Below are 18,875 nucleotides of genomic sequence, written 5' to 3' on the forward strand. Positions count from 1 at the left end.
TCTGTTCTTTATTCTATTCTTTTAGGAGTAAGCAGGAGAAGAAATGATAATAAATGTGGGATGTACTGCATGACAATAGCCGCAACCAAAAGGTCAATCCCCAATATCCGTGAGGCATGCTGAGCATTGTGTACAGCTGAGAGCATTGCAGAAACCCCACTTTGACATTTACTAAAGAGCTAAGATGTAACACAATTGTTCTACTGACATGTAGATCTCAAAATCGGCTGGTTAAACATTGAACAAAAATCAGAACAGGAATACCATTGGTAGTAACCTACTTTCCCAGAACAGTTAAGACAGTTTAAAAGATGTAGGGCAGCTGCTAATATTAGAACACTTTTGAAAACATTACCATTATTTTACAGCAGAGAAAAAAATAGTGCAATTCTTAGAGAATTGTTTAAGAATAACAACAAAACATCACTGTAGGGGCCACAGGCTGTGTAGGTCAAATGCTCCATTTCTGAAAGGGTTTGTAGGGAAGGATTAGAGTGCTTTCTCACTTCTGAAACCTGGCTGGTCCAGAAAGACACTGTGGCAAAGCCTGCCAAGGGAACCTGCATGCTCAGCCACAACAGGCACAAGGCATAAAACACACCAGTTGAGGAAGAGAATAAGCTTTGGGGACAGACAGATACTTAGGTCCCTGTGACTTCAGCAAAGTGTTCACCTTTCCCAAGATTCCTCCTCTATGAAATGATAATAATAAAATCTGTAATGGAGGATTGTTATGAGAACTTAATACCAAATTCAGAAAGTTATTTCAGTCTTACCCTTTACAACTCCATATATTGTAAATTAACTTATTTTTAGCCTGCATTGACTAAATACATTTTCTTTTCTTTCTTTTTTTTTTGTTTTTATTGATTTCAGAGAGGAAGGGAAGGGAGAGAGACAGAGAGAAACATCAATGGTGAGAGAGAATCGTTGATCGGCTGCCTCCTGCATGCCCCCTATGGGGGACTGCGCTTGCAATGTGGGAATGTGCCCTGACTGGGAATTGAACCGTGGCTTCCCGATTCATAGTTCGACACTCAATTGCTGAGCCACACTGGCCCAAGCTAAATGCATTTTCTTATGGATCACTTTAATGACAAAACAGCTATCAACATTCTGTTTACCATTAGCATAGTATGGAACAACATGGGAAGGACTGGGCACCTTTCAGATATTATCTAAATCCTTATCTTCCTTTTTTGGTGTATGCTACTCTGAATCACTCCTTGGTTTTTCCCCAGTTTATATATCAGGAATTTATTCAGGTTCCTTCTTGATAGCCTCACAAAATTCTTGATTTTTGCTTTTACAACTGCTTAAAGTTTACTTCAAGTACAAGGAATTGGCTCAAATAATTATGGAGGTTGAGGAGTTGCAAGATCTGCATTTGGCAAGCTGGAGACTCGGGAGAGACAGTGGTATAGTTCCAGTTCAAATCCAAAAGTCTGAGAACCAGGAGAGCCAGGAGTAGAATTCCAGTCCAAAAGTCAATAGGCTCCAAACCAAAGAAGAGCTGGTGCTTCAGTCTGAATCAGAAAGCAGGAGACCATGTCCCAGCTTAACAATCAGGCAGGAGGAATTCCGTCAGCCTTTTCGTTCTATTCAGGCCTTCCATTGATTGGATGAGCCCGCCCGCACTACAGAGGGAACTGCTTTATTCAGTGTACTGATACAAATGTTAACCTCACCCAGAAAGAGCCTCACCAGCACACCCAGAATAAGGTCCAGTCACCCCAGGACCCAGTCAAGTTGACAAACTGGCAAATACAATTAACCATCACATCCATCAAATGCCTTCAGTTTGTCAGTCCAGTGGCTTTCTTTCCAGGTTAACTGGCCTGTTACGATGTTCAAACTGCTTTGGTAGAAATAATTCTTTCCAGATTTGACTTAATTTTTTTAAAAAAAATAGATTCCTCTCTGGATGTCGAGGTTCTTTTTGTGGGACAAAATAAAACATTTTTTTCAAACTCCAGAATTCAGAAAGTTATTTCAGTCTTATCCTTTACAACTCCGTATATTGTAAGTTATATGTTTGTGTGATGAGAACCAGAATTTGGAAGAGCCCTATTCTATTTTGACACCCATTACTTTGCTGAAAGTCTCATTAAGTGATCTGAAGTCCTTTGTTTCATAGGACACATGAGCACATTGTTAACGTAAGAGATATGAAAAATCTATTCTTACCAACTTGGCCTCTGGTGTTTTAGAGGCCAAACTCTAGTTGCTATTGAGACCATTAGAAAAGCATCTGTTTTTCAGAGATGACTGTGTTTGCACTACACTTCATAATTTGATCATGCCCTTTAAAAATAGCTATGCCACTCATCAATCTTTTTCTAAGGTTTTAAATGTTCATTTTATATAGTCACTAAGACTACAAGCCAAATTTCAAATGTTGTTTTGTATCATCGACATCTTTTAACTTTTCTTTCCTCATTGTCAACCTCCTCAAAAAAGTCTAGTGAATGTTTATGAAATATTAAAGAGTCCCACCTTTCAGATAGGCATTGTCATAGGATAAATCATACTGCCGTAACAAACTCCGAATCTCATTGTTTAGCATTTATTTCTTGTTCAAGCAAAATGCCTAGCACTGGTCAGCACAAGGGGACACCACCACCCGAAATGTTACTGATTGGCTATGTTCCGTTTGAAAGGGGAAGCATAGGCAGTCATTTGGCTCAAAAGATATACACATAACCAGAACTAATTTCATGGGTACAATTAATTTCAAGAATCAAGAAAGTATAATCTTCTGTGACCCCAGAAGAAATGAAAAACTGGAAACTGGCAAACACTAGTAACAGATACAGCAGGATTCAAAAATTAACAGGGAAACCGTCTCCTCTTTTCATTTTGCTCAAGTTGTATGCCAAAATATCCCCAATTAAATGTATCATACAATATCCAAGCAAACAGATACAGATAATGAAAAGCCTTCTGCTCAAAAACAGAGAGTGAGAATCTGTTGTCAAGATTATACTTAAGAAAGTAGTAAATAAGTTTTATATTTGTATCACTAGATCAGATCAATGAAGCCGCCTTGAGTCAAAGAAATTAAATAGTAATAACAGGTTTTTCTTTAAGAGTTGCTTTACTACTTTTCTAAATAGCTATGAAATACCAGGGTTCTATCAATTCACATAAGGAAATCTGCATAAGTAACAGCTTATGGTAAAGTTCATTCATTGGTTCTCTGATTAGTGTTATCACTGTACATTTTCTTGACAAATAGTTTAACTGAAACACACTAATAGAATTGCCAGACAATCTCAAGATCTAAATATACAGTCTCTTTTCTTCCTCATCATGATCATACATAGATCTTGACCATCAATTCTCAAAAGCAAAATATAAACAAAGGCTATATGTTCACTTTTTTGACACAGAAAAACAAAATCAATTTAACTGCTGGAAAACCATTCTGCTTTTTTCATTTTAATACATATATATTATTAATGTTAAATGCTATATTTTGTGGACACAGGTTTCTAAATTGGAATATATCAAACTAATTTATGACTTGTAGGATGCTTTTTGGCGATTTTCCAGTTCTCAAGCCTCTATGCATACGCAGATTTGTAGCTTTCATGAGGGTTTCACTGATAATAAATAAATAAATAAATAAATAAATAAATAAATCTCTCAAAAGAAAAGAAAACAAAAAACGACCGGCCCAATAACCATAAATATCTCTATGTCTGTATTACGGTCTTGAAATACAATTTCCCACTAAAATATACCAGAGTTTCTTGGATAAGTGATAGCCACTTATGAGGTCTGAAGTATACATGATGAGTCTGGAACACCTTGGTATACCAGAGAGCAATAAAGCTATCAATGATGATGTCAAAAGAACTCAGGAGCCAATATGGAGAGTCTTCCATTGGTCAAACTTGGGATAATTTGAGATTCAGTAGGATAATAAATACAATGGATTAAAATACATAAAATAGATAACAAATGCTCCAAGATGGCAACTGAGGAAGCTCCTGGATTTCCCTCCTCTGATGGACACACTGAGTGTGCACCTATACACAGAGCAATTCCCTCTGAAATACAGAAACTAGCCAAGTGATGTCTACACATTAGGCAAATGAGAAAATAACCACATGGAAACAGGAAAGGCTGAGACAAACTCTTGCCATAAACCCCCTACCTGGCACATTGCCATACAATCAGGAGGGAACCCCTAACGCCCGGCTTCTCCCTAAGACTGAAGGATATGGACCACATATAGAGTGCCCCCAATTTTTAAGGCTCCTAACTGAGGGGTGGGCCCCCAAAATACGTAGCTTTGAAAGCCAAAGGGGCTTACAGGGTCACAGGACTATAGCAAAAAATAAGTGGTTTTGAAATAGGTGCAGTTAGCACCCCTGTGGCTGTATAACCAGGCTCAGCACAGAAGGAGCAAGCAAACATGCCAATCTCCCAGTTTCTTCTTGATAGGGTTTGACTGCATACTTTCCCACCCGCTGCCAGCTTACATGTAGGTACTTGCTGAGATCCTACCTTTTTGGACAAAGATGGGTCTTGGCCCACCCTCAAATACTGAGAGCCACCAAGAACAAAGACAGCAGCTTTGACCATCACAAACACCATAAATCCTCAAGACTCTACATAAGAAAAGGAAAAAAGCAAAACCTCAGAATTAATTCTGTAAAGTTGAAGGATACAAAATCAAAACAGAAAATCAGTTGTATTTCTAAATGCTAACAATGAAAGAGAAATTAAGAAAACAATTCCATTTACAATAGCATGAAAAAGAATAAAATGCTTAGGAATAAATTTAACCAAGGAGGCGCAAGACTTGTACACTGAAACTACACAATATTGTTGAAAGAAATTAGAGAAAATCAAAACAGATGGGAAAATTCAACTATAGACTTGCCAAAGGACTTGAAAAAAGCTGGTCACACTAAACTTTCAACTCTTACTGAAAGGTCAGTACAGGAAGACTTAACCAAAGGGACCGGATCCATAAGAATAGGAACTAATCATGTGACCCCGTCCAGTGCAGACCAGCAGCATTGGCACCTACTGGGAACTTGTTAGAAATGCAAAATCCCAGGCTCCACCCGACACCTACTGAATCTGAATATATACGTGTGTCAAGATCCCCAGGGGATCCCTATATACATTAAATCTTTACAAGCACTGTCCTACACAGTTGGTATTCAAGAGGAGGCAGACTTTGTTTGGTGCTCACTGGTAGCAGTGAGAATTCCTTAGGAAGACAGCAAGTTGGATACTAGTCAAACCTTATCACAGGAAGCAGGAAAATAGATGAGAAAAGCAATCAAAGAGTTGATAAATAATGAATTACCATAGTACAGCTAAAGTAATAAAGTTGTGTGTCCAAAGGCCTGGGCTTGCAGAAATTCAGTGAAACCACTGGAGTAATCACTTTCAAGACTCTAATTGGTCATTTTGTATTGGTAATGCTAGACTTGTAATTCTTCTCTTGTTATAATTTAAGAGGCATCAGATGCACCTGCAAAAGTAAAACCCTGGGTATACTATTCCTGTGTGACCTTAGATAAACCACTTCACCTCCCAACATTCTAGTCTCTCCAGCTGTAGACAAGATTTACAACTTTCGTTAGTAATGGGATTGACATCCCCCATTTGGATAAAATTTATGCAAGCGCCGACTATAATTATTATTTTAGCTGACAGATAAAAAGACTGTCACTTGTGTTTGAATGCTTTGTGAAGCAAAAGACACAAGGATGAAATTATGCCGATCATCTTTTTTGTTTTGCCTCCTTATGGAGTTTGATTGAACTTGTCTGAATCCTATGATAAATATGCAACATAACAAAGAATTGAATGAAACACCATTTAATTACCTTGTGAAAATGTATATGTGTTCATGGCAGGGGGAGAGGGTTGGTGTAATTAGCACCCCTGAATTTAGGAAAATTGTGTCTAGCAGAAAAATGTGTACATGTTTGGCAAAAACTGAGTGACGGGTCAAGAACTCTTCAAGCTAAGAAGATTATATTAACAGATGCGTTCCCCATCTGCTCGCTGAATGCACGAAAATGGAAATCACATTTTCTTCCCTATCAACACAAGTTCCAGTTATACTCAGAGTTCAGGATTCGTACCACACCAATAGGCAAGACTGAGAAGTGTAAAACATGAATAATATAATATGAAAGGAAGCTATTTTCTATGTGAAATGAAAGGTATTGTCAAAGACACATTCTGGTCTCCTTTATGAAACTCACACTCCTATTTCTAAAAGGCGCAATCTAAACAGAACAGCGAATTGGTGTTTGCGCCTAATGCACACAATCTCCCTCCTGAAAGCTGGCAGTGCAGTGTTATTGGGACAATAGGTCACCAGCGCCGCAGATGGGTTCTTTACACCATGTACTAACATAATGTTTTCCAATCTCTCCCCGTTTGAAGGGGTGGGGACTTCCATAAGACACCGAGCTCATATGAAATTACCTGCTAGAGTTACAGTGACCCTTACTTCTGTGTCTTGCAGTGCATCTTGCAGTGCTATTTAGGGGAGACTGGCAAAAGTTAACTTCAAATGAAAATAACAGAAACTCATACTAAGAAATTAACCAAGCAAGTTACTATTCATTAAATCATTCATGTATCAACAAAGATATATAGATGGCAGGATTTGTGTAGAGCCTTGGGCCATTTATAAAGAACAATGAAGACCAGTCATACCTGCCCCCAGCCCAGACCCACATTGGTCCTTATTCAATTCTAATCAACACCAAACTGCACATTGTTGTATTTTGGCTCACATATCCTTTATCTAAAATTCTCAGTTCATCTGACTGCAATTACTCAAACCCTGGATTGTAAATACAAGATCTTAATCACATTTTTTCAAAGGTTCTGGTAATTGCTATTACTATAGGGTGTCCCCAAAAAATGTATACACACATTTTGAATGATTATAAAGTCAGTGTTTATTAATATACATATCATTTTCAAAATGGAGCTATCAGCTGTTAAAGTGTGTATACATTTTGGGAGGGACACCCTGTATTTACCACTTCAAAGATCCATGCAATCAATGCTAAAACTTGGAGACTGTTTCTTCTAATATATTTATGTTAAAGTGTTAACAGGAATGGGTTTACCTCTCCATGCTGAGGCTAAAGAGGAGTTGTAGAGATAACTGCCTTTTATTTTCTTTGATCTAAATTTTTTCCTGGGTTAGCATTTCCTACCAGGACAAAGCTTTCAACTAAGCTTAGCACCTGTGTTACCTTATCAAATTAAGACACCTGGAATTCTGACATAATACCAGTTATATGGGGACTACACTTTATCATCCATTATATTGTTTCATTCTCAACAAAGCCCTTGTGGAAATATGACTCAGAGGAGGGTGAGAAGTAAATCACATCAAGGGAGCAAATTAAACACAAGAGGAGAAAACCAGATACTCTGGAACCATAGCAACAATGACTATTTCTAAGCCAACAGAAGTTCTGAGGAACCTGCTGGCAGTTTAGTGATTCCCTTCTTAGAGGTAGGGAACAATCGGTGTGTGAGTTATTATGGACAGTTGATAAGTCTGTGGTCACATGGGTGCTTCATGACAGGAGGTGGTGGTCAATAAGAGCAAGTGCAGTGCCTAAAAACCTGCTACACACCTAACGATTTGTACGGTTAAGTGCATGATGCTGGGAGAACAGAGAAGAATCCTTAGGTACTCCAAAGTGTTGGATAGAAAACTGAACCTCTTGGAAGCACAGATGGTGTTTTCGTCACTTCTTTCTAACAGTTGGGACATTGGAAGGGATAGAGAAATCTTGGATGTGAACACTTGGCTATGCAGATGGTGATGGTGAATTGGTTTGGCCAACAGTTCCAGACTGATGGATTCTTATCCACAGAAGAATGAGAAGGAGGAGGAGAAGAAAGAGGAAGAGGAAAAAATAGATTTAAAAAATGCAACTTAATATACAAGTATGAGAACAGTGTGTTATGTTCTGGTTTCTTTATCTATTATCTTTATAAATAATCAGAAGACCATATCTAAATAGCCATTCAGGACAGCAACCAAGGATGTAAAAGGTTTGCCAAATTTGAACTGATAAAACAATTCTGACAACTTAATTGAATTTGTTGCTTGACACTCATATTGTAATCATGAGATAATAAGAGTCAATTAATAGAGGGAAAATTCCAGGGAATTTAAACTACCCATGAAAATCAAGTTTATGCTGGGACAAAGTGTCAAAACAGTAAGATAAATGAAGTCTAGTAGAAGTCTTGGTCAAAGGAGATCTATCTCCACAATTATGAAAGAAACACAATAAAAGGGATTCTTAACAGTGGGAATGCCACCTTCTCTTAAAATCTAGAGGATATTCAAGGATTTGGTTTAGGAAATTTATATTTAAAAACTTAATAGTCATAATTCATACTCTTAATATATTTACTTGGAAGAAAGGGTCAATGACAGATCTCCCAATATAATCTTGTAGTAGTCAGCTTTCCCCTAGGATATTTATGGTAAAATCATGAGATGAACTAAGAACAAAATCAAAGGCCATATAAGGACCAGGTCTTCAAAGTGGCAGAAATAGCATTAATTTATACATTTGAGAGTTACTGTGTGCATGGCTAGGCACTGCTCAGCGTCCAGGAGATCCTGAGATAAGTAACAATTTATCCTCAAAAAATTCATAGCCTCAGTAGGGACACACAGTCCTATATGATGCTCAAACTGCTCTGTATCAATGGGCCGCCAGGAAAAAGCTCTGCAGAGAAGATGAGGGATTAAAAGTTTAGAGAGAGAGAAAAAACTTCTATTTTCTAATATGAGTGACAAAACATTTATAGATTTAAGGCGCTGTTAAGTGGGAAAATTTTGGTTCATTTTATCTGGACGATGTTTTGTGTGTGTGTGTGTGTGTGTGTGTGTGTGTGTGTGTGTGTGTGTTTAATATATTTTTATTGGTTTTAGAGAGAAAGGAAGAGGGTGAGATAGAAACATCAATGATGAGAGAATCATTGATCAGCAGCCTCCTGCATACCCCACACTAGGGTTTGAGCCCACAACCGGGCACGTGCCCTGGCCAGGATTCAAACCTTGACTTCCTGGTTCATAGGTCGACATTCAACCACTGAGCTATACCAGCTGGGCTGTTTTTATTGAACAAACTCTGCAGTACTATGGCTTTAAGTTGTATTATGAAGGCATTTCTCCTTGAGTGGATGGAGCCTTGTTCACAAAGTAGCCCCAACAACCTGTTTTAGCAAATGTGTATCTTCTGACTGTGCTGTAAAAAAGCAGTGAGCCTCCCCAGCACACGTACAAAGTAGAGATGCTGCCTTCTTGGTTTTCTATATTTGATTAGACCAAGGTCTTTCCTGTTTCGGAATCAATGTTGTTAGCAAGCCTGGCAGGAAGCAGTAAACAAAAGTACAGTGAAACTTTACAGCAATTTCAGTGGCAGTATGTTGTCACCTTGAGTGTCACTGGAGTCTCCACCTCCAGGAGATGCCATCTCTCCTGTGACAGCTGGCTTTGTCCCGGGAAGGGAGAGAACCCTTAGCTAACAGGGATTAATTTCCTCATGTAACTTTAATAAGGGCAGGGGTGGGTCCCCAGTGACACAGCAACAGGAATCTTCCCTAACATAAATGGTCGTTACCCTCTAGAGCTAAAGAAAGCTCTGTTTCCTTGGGTTCTTGGCTTCTTTTAGTTCGAGCTAATATAGCAATTTTGTTTTCTGAAAATGTTAATGCTTATTTACATTCCGGGAGCCAGTTAAGACTCTGGATTTCCATTCAAAGTTCATGGCCTCAAAGTTGTGGCAAAGACACAGTAAAAGTCAGATGTCAAGAACATGGCCATGGAAAGGTATATCAACCATAGGGAAATATCTGGGCATTTTGGACGCTTGAAATACAGTTCATCAAAAATATATCTGGCCCAGTCGGTGTGACTCAGTGGTTGAGCATCGACCTAGGAACCAAGGAGTCACCAGTTCGATTCCCAGTCAGGGCACATGCCCAGGTTGCAGGCTTAATCCCCAGTAGGGGATGTGCAGGAGGCAGCTAATAGATAATGTTTCTCTCTCATCGATGTTTCTCTATCCCTTGCCCTTCTATTCTCTCTCAAGATCAATAAAAGCATATTATTTTTAAAAAAGGAAAAATGTTTGTTAACCTATTGTTTGGTTTAAGATTTTTCTTTATTGCAAAATCCCTTTTGTTGTTGTTGCATTCATATAATTTGCTGTGAAGAGGTTTTACTGTTCAGACGCCTAGGGTTTTTGGAGATGACACTATTTACTTATTTGATGTTGAATTACCATTTCAGACAGCTTTTACACATGGGGCTACTTTCTGTATCATCTGTGCTCTTCACAAATTCTGACCACATTGTCTTTTTCCACATATAATGTACTATAACAGAAAGAGCACCAAACTTACATGGCTTGAATTCTAAACCAAAGACTCTCACTCAGGCAATAAAGAACCTTTAAAAATGACATTTAACCTGGGGGTCTTAGTTAGTGTCCCCATCTCACAAGTGGGATAATAATAATGTGACCTTTAAAAATGACATTTAACCTCTGGGTCTTAGTGTCCCCATCTCACAAGTGGGATAATAATAATGTATCCCTACCTACTATTTGTAGAACCGATAGGGAAAATGTACCTGAAAGCACGTTGTATTATGAATTTACTCAAACATTTATTAAACAACATAATCATTATGTATCTAAAATGCAAACTGTTCTTCAAAGACTGTGTCTTTATTCAATCTACATAAAAGGCTGATCAAAAGCATTTTTATTGGGGTCTGAGCTTATATAGCCCCAGTGAATGTGATATAGGAATTAAACTTGGCCTACAGGAAAGGATGGTTAATAGGTCCCTTCTAACATCTCATTGAGTGTCAGTCTTCCTCTGAAATGTTGAGAGAAGAGCTAATCAATTCAGGATAGAACCCAAGGGTGCAAGTCTACAGAGCTGAGATCCCGATACTGATTTAAGCCTGGTCTATACACTTTAGAATTGAGGCTTGGCCGGGTATGAAATTGACCACCTGCAGTGGAAATTTCAAAACACATAGAATCGTTCTCAGTTCACTGTCTCACTTCTTAACTGTGAGGCTCAGAGGTATCTCTTCGTTGCCAGAAGTTTTAGATCCGCTGAAAAGCCTGGACAAGTGTTCGATTGGGTCCCTCGAGTCCCGTGCCAGCAGCGAGGCAGAAATAGTTTTGGCCTGGCAATTTCAAGGCAGGTGTTGCCAGTGGGTTGCCTGAACCATGGAAGAACCTCCTTCTGGCCTTTTTTTAAATGCCTGCTTTGAGAGGCACTACCTCCTGATGGGCCTGCCAGGGAGAATTAGTTTCAGAATTCATTCAGAGGAAGTGGACTGAATTAAGTTACTGGATAAACTAGGAACGTCTACTTAAAAAGTCTGCCCAAAACAATCTTGGTTTTGGCATCACTGAAACTGAACTGCTCATTGTGTTTATTTCGTTTTCCGATGGTATTTATCCTATGGGTTCAATTGCTTATATTGGACTTTTGTGGTTCATGATAGTAAAATCAAGTCAGAGAGAAAATACTTTATAAAAGGTGTTAATGTTATGAACCTAACCACAGACTAGAAAATATATATCCATGCCCTGCTTTCTGAAATACAGATCCTCCACATTGTGGAATATAAACTCTCCAGAAAAGCTGAATTTAAGTCCAATTCAAACTTCTGGTGGTCTTCATGCTTAAAAAAGTCATGTGGTTGTTAGGAAAAGAAATCCTCCAGTGAATATTATTATTGCTTTTAAGTGTAAAATGAATAATGAAGACTCTTCAGTGGTTCTTAAGTGTTTAAAGGTCATATGTCCTTTCAAAATCTTCATAAAAGCTGGATGTCTAACCTGGAAAAGTGAATTTAAGCCCATACCACACAATTTGGGTTGTAATTTCACGAGGTCCCGAGCTCACTGATGGATCCCAGCACACACAGGTTCCCCGCAGTGGTTATCTGTACTCACCTACCTTGAAGGTCTTTTTCTTTCTCTCTCTCATTTTGCAGCTTTCCCTTTTTCCACAGACTCCCTCCCTGGCACATCTGGTGTGGGCTCTTGCTCACCGCCCACATCATCACTGAAGGCCAGTTTGTCACTGGATCTATCATAAGCGTAGCTCTTGACCAGAAAGGACCAAGTGAGCGCTCTCCTTCACTGTCTGTCTGCTCTGGAAGGTGGTGTGCTGAGTGCCTTACATGCAATGCCCCCTCACTCAGCATGTTGTGAAGTAATTTGTGTGAACCACTGTGCACCTAGTAACTCAGAGAAGGTAAAAGATACTATCAGTATTTAAGAGATACAGGTGCGGTTGGTATGGCTCAGTGGTGGGGCGTCGACCCATGAACCAGGAGGTCACGGTTCGATTCCTGGTCAAGGCACATGCCCAGGTTACAGGCAAGAGGCAGCCGATTGATCATTCTCTCTAATCATTGATGTTTCTATCTCTCTCTCCCTCTCCCTTCCTCTCCTTGAAATCAATAAAAACATTTTTTTTAAATAAGAGGTACAGGATATGATGGGCCCACACTTCAAATTTTTTTCAAGAACCCCAGAAACATGGATTAAGAATGCCAGACTATGTCTCTCTAAGTTCCCTCAGAATGAGGGTGGCTTTAGGTCAGGTTCCCAGTTTCCCCTTCACCCTTTGAACTTGACTGGCATAGAGGCCAAACAGCCCTCAGACCTTCTTATTAGAGATCTCACTTCCCTGCCTCGCTGCTCTGAAATCACTACCATGCACTCTGACTATGGCCTTTGCTCTGCTTTATCCAAACAGGTGACAACCCTGGCTCAGGAGGTCTCCCAGTTAGGTAAAGACATGAGGAGTGTGATGCAACTTCTAGAAAACGTCCTGCCACCCCGGCAGCCAGCACGGTTTTGTTCTCTGCACACCACCTCCGCGCAGCCCTCCAGGGACAGCTTCCAGAGCAGGATGGCCTGGGGTGCACACCAACCTTGCCTACACTTGCAAGCAGGCGGAGCCGCCTACACCCAAGCACAACTTTGTCACGGCAATGTCACCTCCGACATTTGGAGTGTGGATCCCTCCTCTGTGGAGACCAGCCCCCAGCGAACTGGAGCTCCGGAGCCCAACCCTGCAGGCAGTGAACGCGCTCATTCTCCAAACCTTGATTTTTCACCCGCCCACTACCCGGTGGTGCAGGAGGGTCACTTGCAATTTTTAAGGTGCGTCTCTCCGCATTCGGATACGACGCTGACGCCTCTGCAGTCCATTTCAGCGACTCTCTCGTCCTCTGTCTGCTCCTCCTCGGAAACATCCTTGCACCTGGTTCTCCCCAGCAGGTCAGAGGCGGGCAGCTTCGGCCAGCGAGCCGTGAGCTCCTTCAGTCTGGAAAACCTGCCCGGGTCTTGGGACCGGGAAGGACTGGCATCCATCTCTACTGAGCCCTTGGAGAACTTTCCATTGCAAGTTGTCACAAGCACAGCCGACGTGAAAGATAACAAAGCCATCAACGTATGATGTTAGTGCACGGGAGGCGGCTGCCAATTTCAAACCCCCTAGTGCATGACCCGCTTTGGCTGCCTTTTGTGCCTCTGGCCGACGTGCGGACCGAGCAGAGCGGGGAGTCCTGCGGGAGAGAGCCAGCCGAGGGGCCAGGGCCAGGCACAGGCACCTCCATGCCGCAGCAGACACTTTCTAGATCCTAGACACGCGAGAGGATCATTTTTCCTGTACAGGTATTAACTCACTGGTCTGTCTGGCGGACTTGGGTAAAAATGCAAAGACCCTGAGGGTCTGAGCAGCTAGAAGTCCCAGACAAAGAACGTGTGGGCTGGTTTTGTCCCAGGTGGCTTTTGTGAAGGGCAGCAAAGGTTTCTCCCGAGTGTCTGTCTGTCATCCTTGAACAATATCCGTAGCACTGTTGGCCTGGAGCGCGCCCGCGGCTCCCGCTGACCTATTTTTCTTTTTGTGGAGGCGAAGGGACAAACATCACTGCATGTCATCTCCTAAGACAATCAGTCAAGTAGAGCTGGTGGCCAGTGGTTAGCTATTGCACGTTATTTGCCATGTAAATGATGATGTCTTTATTTATCAAAAAACAAAGAGAGCCTATTTTTATATCCTTGGTATGAAATATGTATTTAAACTATTTAAAATATTTATAAAGAAATGAATGTTTTCATTTTAGTAAAAAAAAAAAAAAGCTTGCCATTTTAACAAGAAGTGCACTACTGCTATGTATAGTAGATCAAAAATTATTTATTATTAAGAGGATGTAGTTTCAAAAGGCACCCCCCCACCACCCTTTTATCTGCATGCAGTTTGCCACAAATGTATCCTCACGCTTCTGGATGATGAGAGAAAAGCGAGGTCAGACCTTCTCATTAGAGATCTCACTTCCCTGCCCCACCGCTCTGAAATCACGACCATGCACTTGATGAAATGAAGTGAAAACACGGACTCAGTGTCAAGTACACAAGCTCCAGCACATGGTAGGGGCTCCACCTACTCTGCTGACTCCAGGCTGCTCTCGGTGCCAGCACAAATACCCCTTCTCTAGGCATCACACTTTGTTGTGCAGGAACCCAAAAGTAGTCTGTGGGATATGAAATCACAACTACAGTGAGCCGTTTCGGCCTCAAAATGAGGGAGAAAATCTTGGGTGCCTCCCTGTGCTGTTCCTTCAGGAGAGGTTTGTAGACCAGTGACAATTCCAAAATTGAGCCAAGACTTCTGATTTATGATTTGTGAGAGAAATGCCAACTTGCATGGGATCAGCACTTTAATTTTTTTTAAAGCTCTCAACAATGCTCTAAGTGAAGTGGAGCAGGTGTTTTCCTTCTCATTTTACAGAGAGAGAAAAAAGAGTCCCAGAGATTACGCAGCAAGGAGGCTGGAGAAGGTCTGGAACGTATAATGCTCCCACCCCCAAAAAATTGTTAAGGATTTAAACGCCTTTTTTAAATTTTATTTTATGTTTAAGAACATTTAGGACCTAATCATCCCAGACGTTCTTAGAAAACCTATTGAATTCACATTCCAGAGTCCCCCTATTCTTATTTCCCACCACAGAGAATCAACAACCTGAGAATTGTATCATTAAAAACATCTAAACAAGCAAGACTTCTGATGTGTGAATCTTATAACCTAAAATAGGCTAGAATAACAGAAAGAAAAGAAATCTCTAAGAAAATGTGGAAACAGAACATGTTTATGAGGCAGGTCACTCAAAAATCAATGTCCTCTACGCTCCCACTTCCATATTGAATCTCTCCCTACTTGAGTGAATGGGAAAACTGAGGCAAAGGGAACCGTCTAATGTAATCATTTGTATTCCCTATTTTGCTCCCTGACCGACGTCCTCGTTTGAAGTACCATTCAGAAAGAACTCACTGGTGTTGGTTGGTAAAATAGCTTTCTGGAAAACTAGCACTACAATAATAATGCTACTAATGACTGACATTCTGTTTTGTTTTGGTTTGGTTTTTTGTTTGTTTTTTAAATATATTTTATTGATTTTTTTTTTTACAGAGAGGAAGGGAGAGGGACAGAGAGTTAGGAACATCGATGAGAGAGAAACATCGATCAGCTGCCTCTTGCACACCCCACACTGGGGATGTGCCCGCAACCAAGGTACATGCCCTTGACTGGAATCAAACCTGGGACCCTTCCGTCCACAGGCCGACGCTCTATCCACTGAGCCAAACCGGTTAGGGCTCCCATTCTGTTTTTTGAATACCGACAGTGTACCAAATGTTTAGGAACTAACACATTTCTACATGTAATCATCGAGCAATGCTAAAAGCTACTTGTTATGATCATCTCTATTTTATAAATGAATAATTGGGACATGGATTTTTTTTTAACTTGCCCCATCACATTGTTCTAAATGATAGACACAATACCCCCATGGCTATTCTGGGTACTCCTCCCTCCTCATTCTTGCTGACTTTTGAAATTAATTTCTTCTGAAATCTGCAAATAAAATATTTGCTATTTTTTTAAGGAGGCATACAAATGGGCTAAATTCGTGCAGCTCTGAGGATTTGGGGGAGTCCAGTGAGAGACCTAGAAACGTGCCCACATTTTTCCAGCCAGTCACCTTCGCTGTATCTATTCCACACAACCGATGTGAGCGGGTGTAAGAACCAGCTCCCTACCCTGGGCACATCTGCAACGGGATGAGAATGAGCGAGCTCCTGGGAGAAGTAAGGGTTCCCACAGATTTCTTACAGGAGGGCTCCTGCCTCATCTGAATCAGCCACGCCTTGTCCTTCTTAGTCTTTTCTCTCATCATTATTCTGATAAACAGGACCCTCCCTTATCCTGGGCAGCTTAGAATGACATGTTTTGGCTTTTGTTTGTTTTTGCATGTTGTGATATTATTCTAGGAAATGAGAATTCCAAGTTGTTCTAGATGTTTGACTTTCTAAACAATGTTGCTATGCAAGGCCCTTGTCTTCTGATCAGGGATGCACTTCTGGAGCCCTGCGCTTTCGTTCTCCTCATCTACCCATGCTCAGCTGAAGGAGCCAAGCAGGGATCATCCGAGAGGGAACAGAAGCACTTATTTTTTTGGTCAAGTATATTTTCTTAAAAATAATATTGGGGACTAAAGTCTTCTGTGTAGTTCTAATTAAGAGTCCCAGACTAACATTATATAAGACTTTATTTTAATTCAACATAGGAGGAAGTTTCTGGCAATTAAAACTACTTATCAATGGAGTTGATTGCCTGGAGAGTTGGGAAGATCACTAACAAGGTATCCTTTCAGAGATGAGTAACTCTTTGAGAGGCATATTGTTTTCCAGAAGGGCTTTGTATCAGGTGTTAGCAGAATGCCTGCATCAGAATCACATGGGGTACTTGTTTAAACTATGGGAAATCTGGCAACAACCTAGCCCCTTTGGGTGGGGCCTGGGTCTCTCCCATGTACTAAACTCCTGGGGTGACTTATATACACTAAAGATTAGGAAATGTTAGTCTACAATCTATAGTAATACAAGACTGAGTCCTGGCTAATTTATACATAAATGGACTAGCATCTAAATTCTATTAAAGACAGCCCTGGGCCTATAATTATATTAATAGTTAGGCCTGGTTAACCCCTGTATCAGTAGTCTCAAGCTCTAGTTTGAATAATATATTTCCAGGGGATCTTAATGAAATAGAGATTTCAGGGTCCTGACCTCCATGATGTGAGCTGGGTCCCAAGTGGTTCTGATATGGATGTTACAGGAAACAAACTCCAGAAACACTGTCCTAAGTGGTGTAATCATCCCTTAGATAATGTAATCATCCCTTAATTGGTTCTGTGGGAGGTGGGCCCACTAGAATCAAACCAATTCAAACTGACAATTGTGTGCAATTCTACTTCTTCACAGTTCCTAACACATCAATGAGTTTTTTCATAAAAATTATCAGTCACTTTCTCCAAGAAACCTTCCAACATTTATTCATTATTTCCACTAATAATGGTCAAGTACCTAACCTACTATGTGCCCTACACTAGTACCTTTTGTTTATTGTAGGTCTCTGTCTTCTTGTTTTATTCGGATTTTCTAGAAGGAAAAAAAGTGCCTGCTGAAGTCTCATAATCTGATCAGTTCTTCATAGATAGGGAGGAATCCTATTTGGATGTGAAGCAAGCCAACTATTTGGTTTAAAAATGACAATTGCCCCCCTATTGTCTGTGACGAAGGCCTGGGCTAGGGTGTGAGGGAGGGCTGGGAGGGGACAGTGGGGGAAAAGGGGGACATATGTAATACTTTCAAAAATAAAGAATTTTTTAAAAAGTACAAAGAAAAATGACAATTGCTGTGGAAGGGCCCTGTGTGGAATAGAACTGCTAAGTCAAGATTATGACATTAATCTTCTCATGAAGTATGTAAGTTAGAGCATCCTTTTAAGACACGCCTTTACTACAGAATTCTATAATACTCCAAACATAGCCCACCCTAGATCACGGTCATCAATGAAAGACAGAACCTCAGCACATGTGCCCCTCAATTAAAGCCTGTTCCAAAACGCTGTCCGTTGCCTCCTTCTTTCAGGTTACCCAAACGCAAATACTTCAAATAAACATGATACTGAGAAAGAAGGAGTTTTAGAGGGACACCTAGAAGTATTTGTTTCCAACCATTTTTCTTTGCTCTGTGACCCCAGACGAGTTAACACTTCTGAGTCTCAATTTCTTCATCTAAAAATTGGAGATTGAAAGGTATCTAACTTGCAGAATTTTGTGAAGGTTGAATGAAGTAATTTATGTGAAAGCACACTGCCTGGCATCAAATGAATGCTAAGCAAATGTCACTTGTCTCCCCTGACTCTCTCCTGCTTCCTTCCCCTCCTCCTGACATCTCCCCCTCTCCCTCCCCCTTCCTCCTCCCCTCTTTCCCCCCACCTCCTCTTCCCAACTTCCTCCCTGCCTCTCCCTTCCCCCCTCCCTCACCCCCAGCTTCTCTGCGCTCTTCTCTCCCTTCTGCTCCCTCCTTCTTCCCCCTCCCCTACCTGTCCCAGGCTAACTTTTGGAAAATGAGTCCCTTTGACATCTTCTCTGCACAGGTCCCAATCTACTTATATAATATGTCCCCCAACAGTCTATTCGTCAGTGTTAATAATCAAGTCAACATTAACCTTCAAAAAAAAAAGTCCTTGAGGAGGCATCAGGGTAAAAATGGGCTGTCTCTGCTCCCAGCTATCTTAGCCGCAACCCATGTGGCTTCTGATTCATCTTTATCCGCATTTTGGTAATTAAATTCTTAAACTTTGTATTTACAGAAGGGCCCAGGAAATGTAGTCACTAACATGAATATATTGCATAAACATATATATATATATATACACACACACACACACACACACAC

General features: G+C 40.6%; 1 protein-coding gene across 1 annotated transcript in view; it reads left to right on the forward strand.

The window, feature by feature from the left end:
• KCNH8 (potassium channel, voltage gated eag related subfamily H, member 8) overlaps positions 1–14,927 on the forward strand; it is a 280,000-nt gene extending 265,073 nt beyond the window's left edge. Inside the window, exon 16 of the mRNA XM_005863634.2 lies at positions 12,823–14,927. Within this exon, the coding sequence (XP_005863696.1) occupies positions 12,823–13,527 (705 nt within the window). The 3' untranslated portion in view covers positions 13,528–14,927. The remainder of the gene's footprint in view (positions 1–12,822) is intronic.
• Positions 14,928–18,875: the final 3,948 nt, after the last annotated feature.

This window comes from Myotis brandtii, unplaced genomic scaffold, assembly GCF_000412655.1.
Source record: "Myotis brandtii unplaced genomic scaffold, ASM41265v1 scaffold18, whole genome shotgun sequence".
NCBI lineage: Eukaryota > Metazoa > Chordata > Mammalia > Chiroptera > Vespertilionidae > Myotis > Myotis brandtii.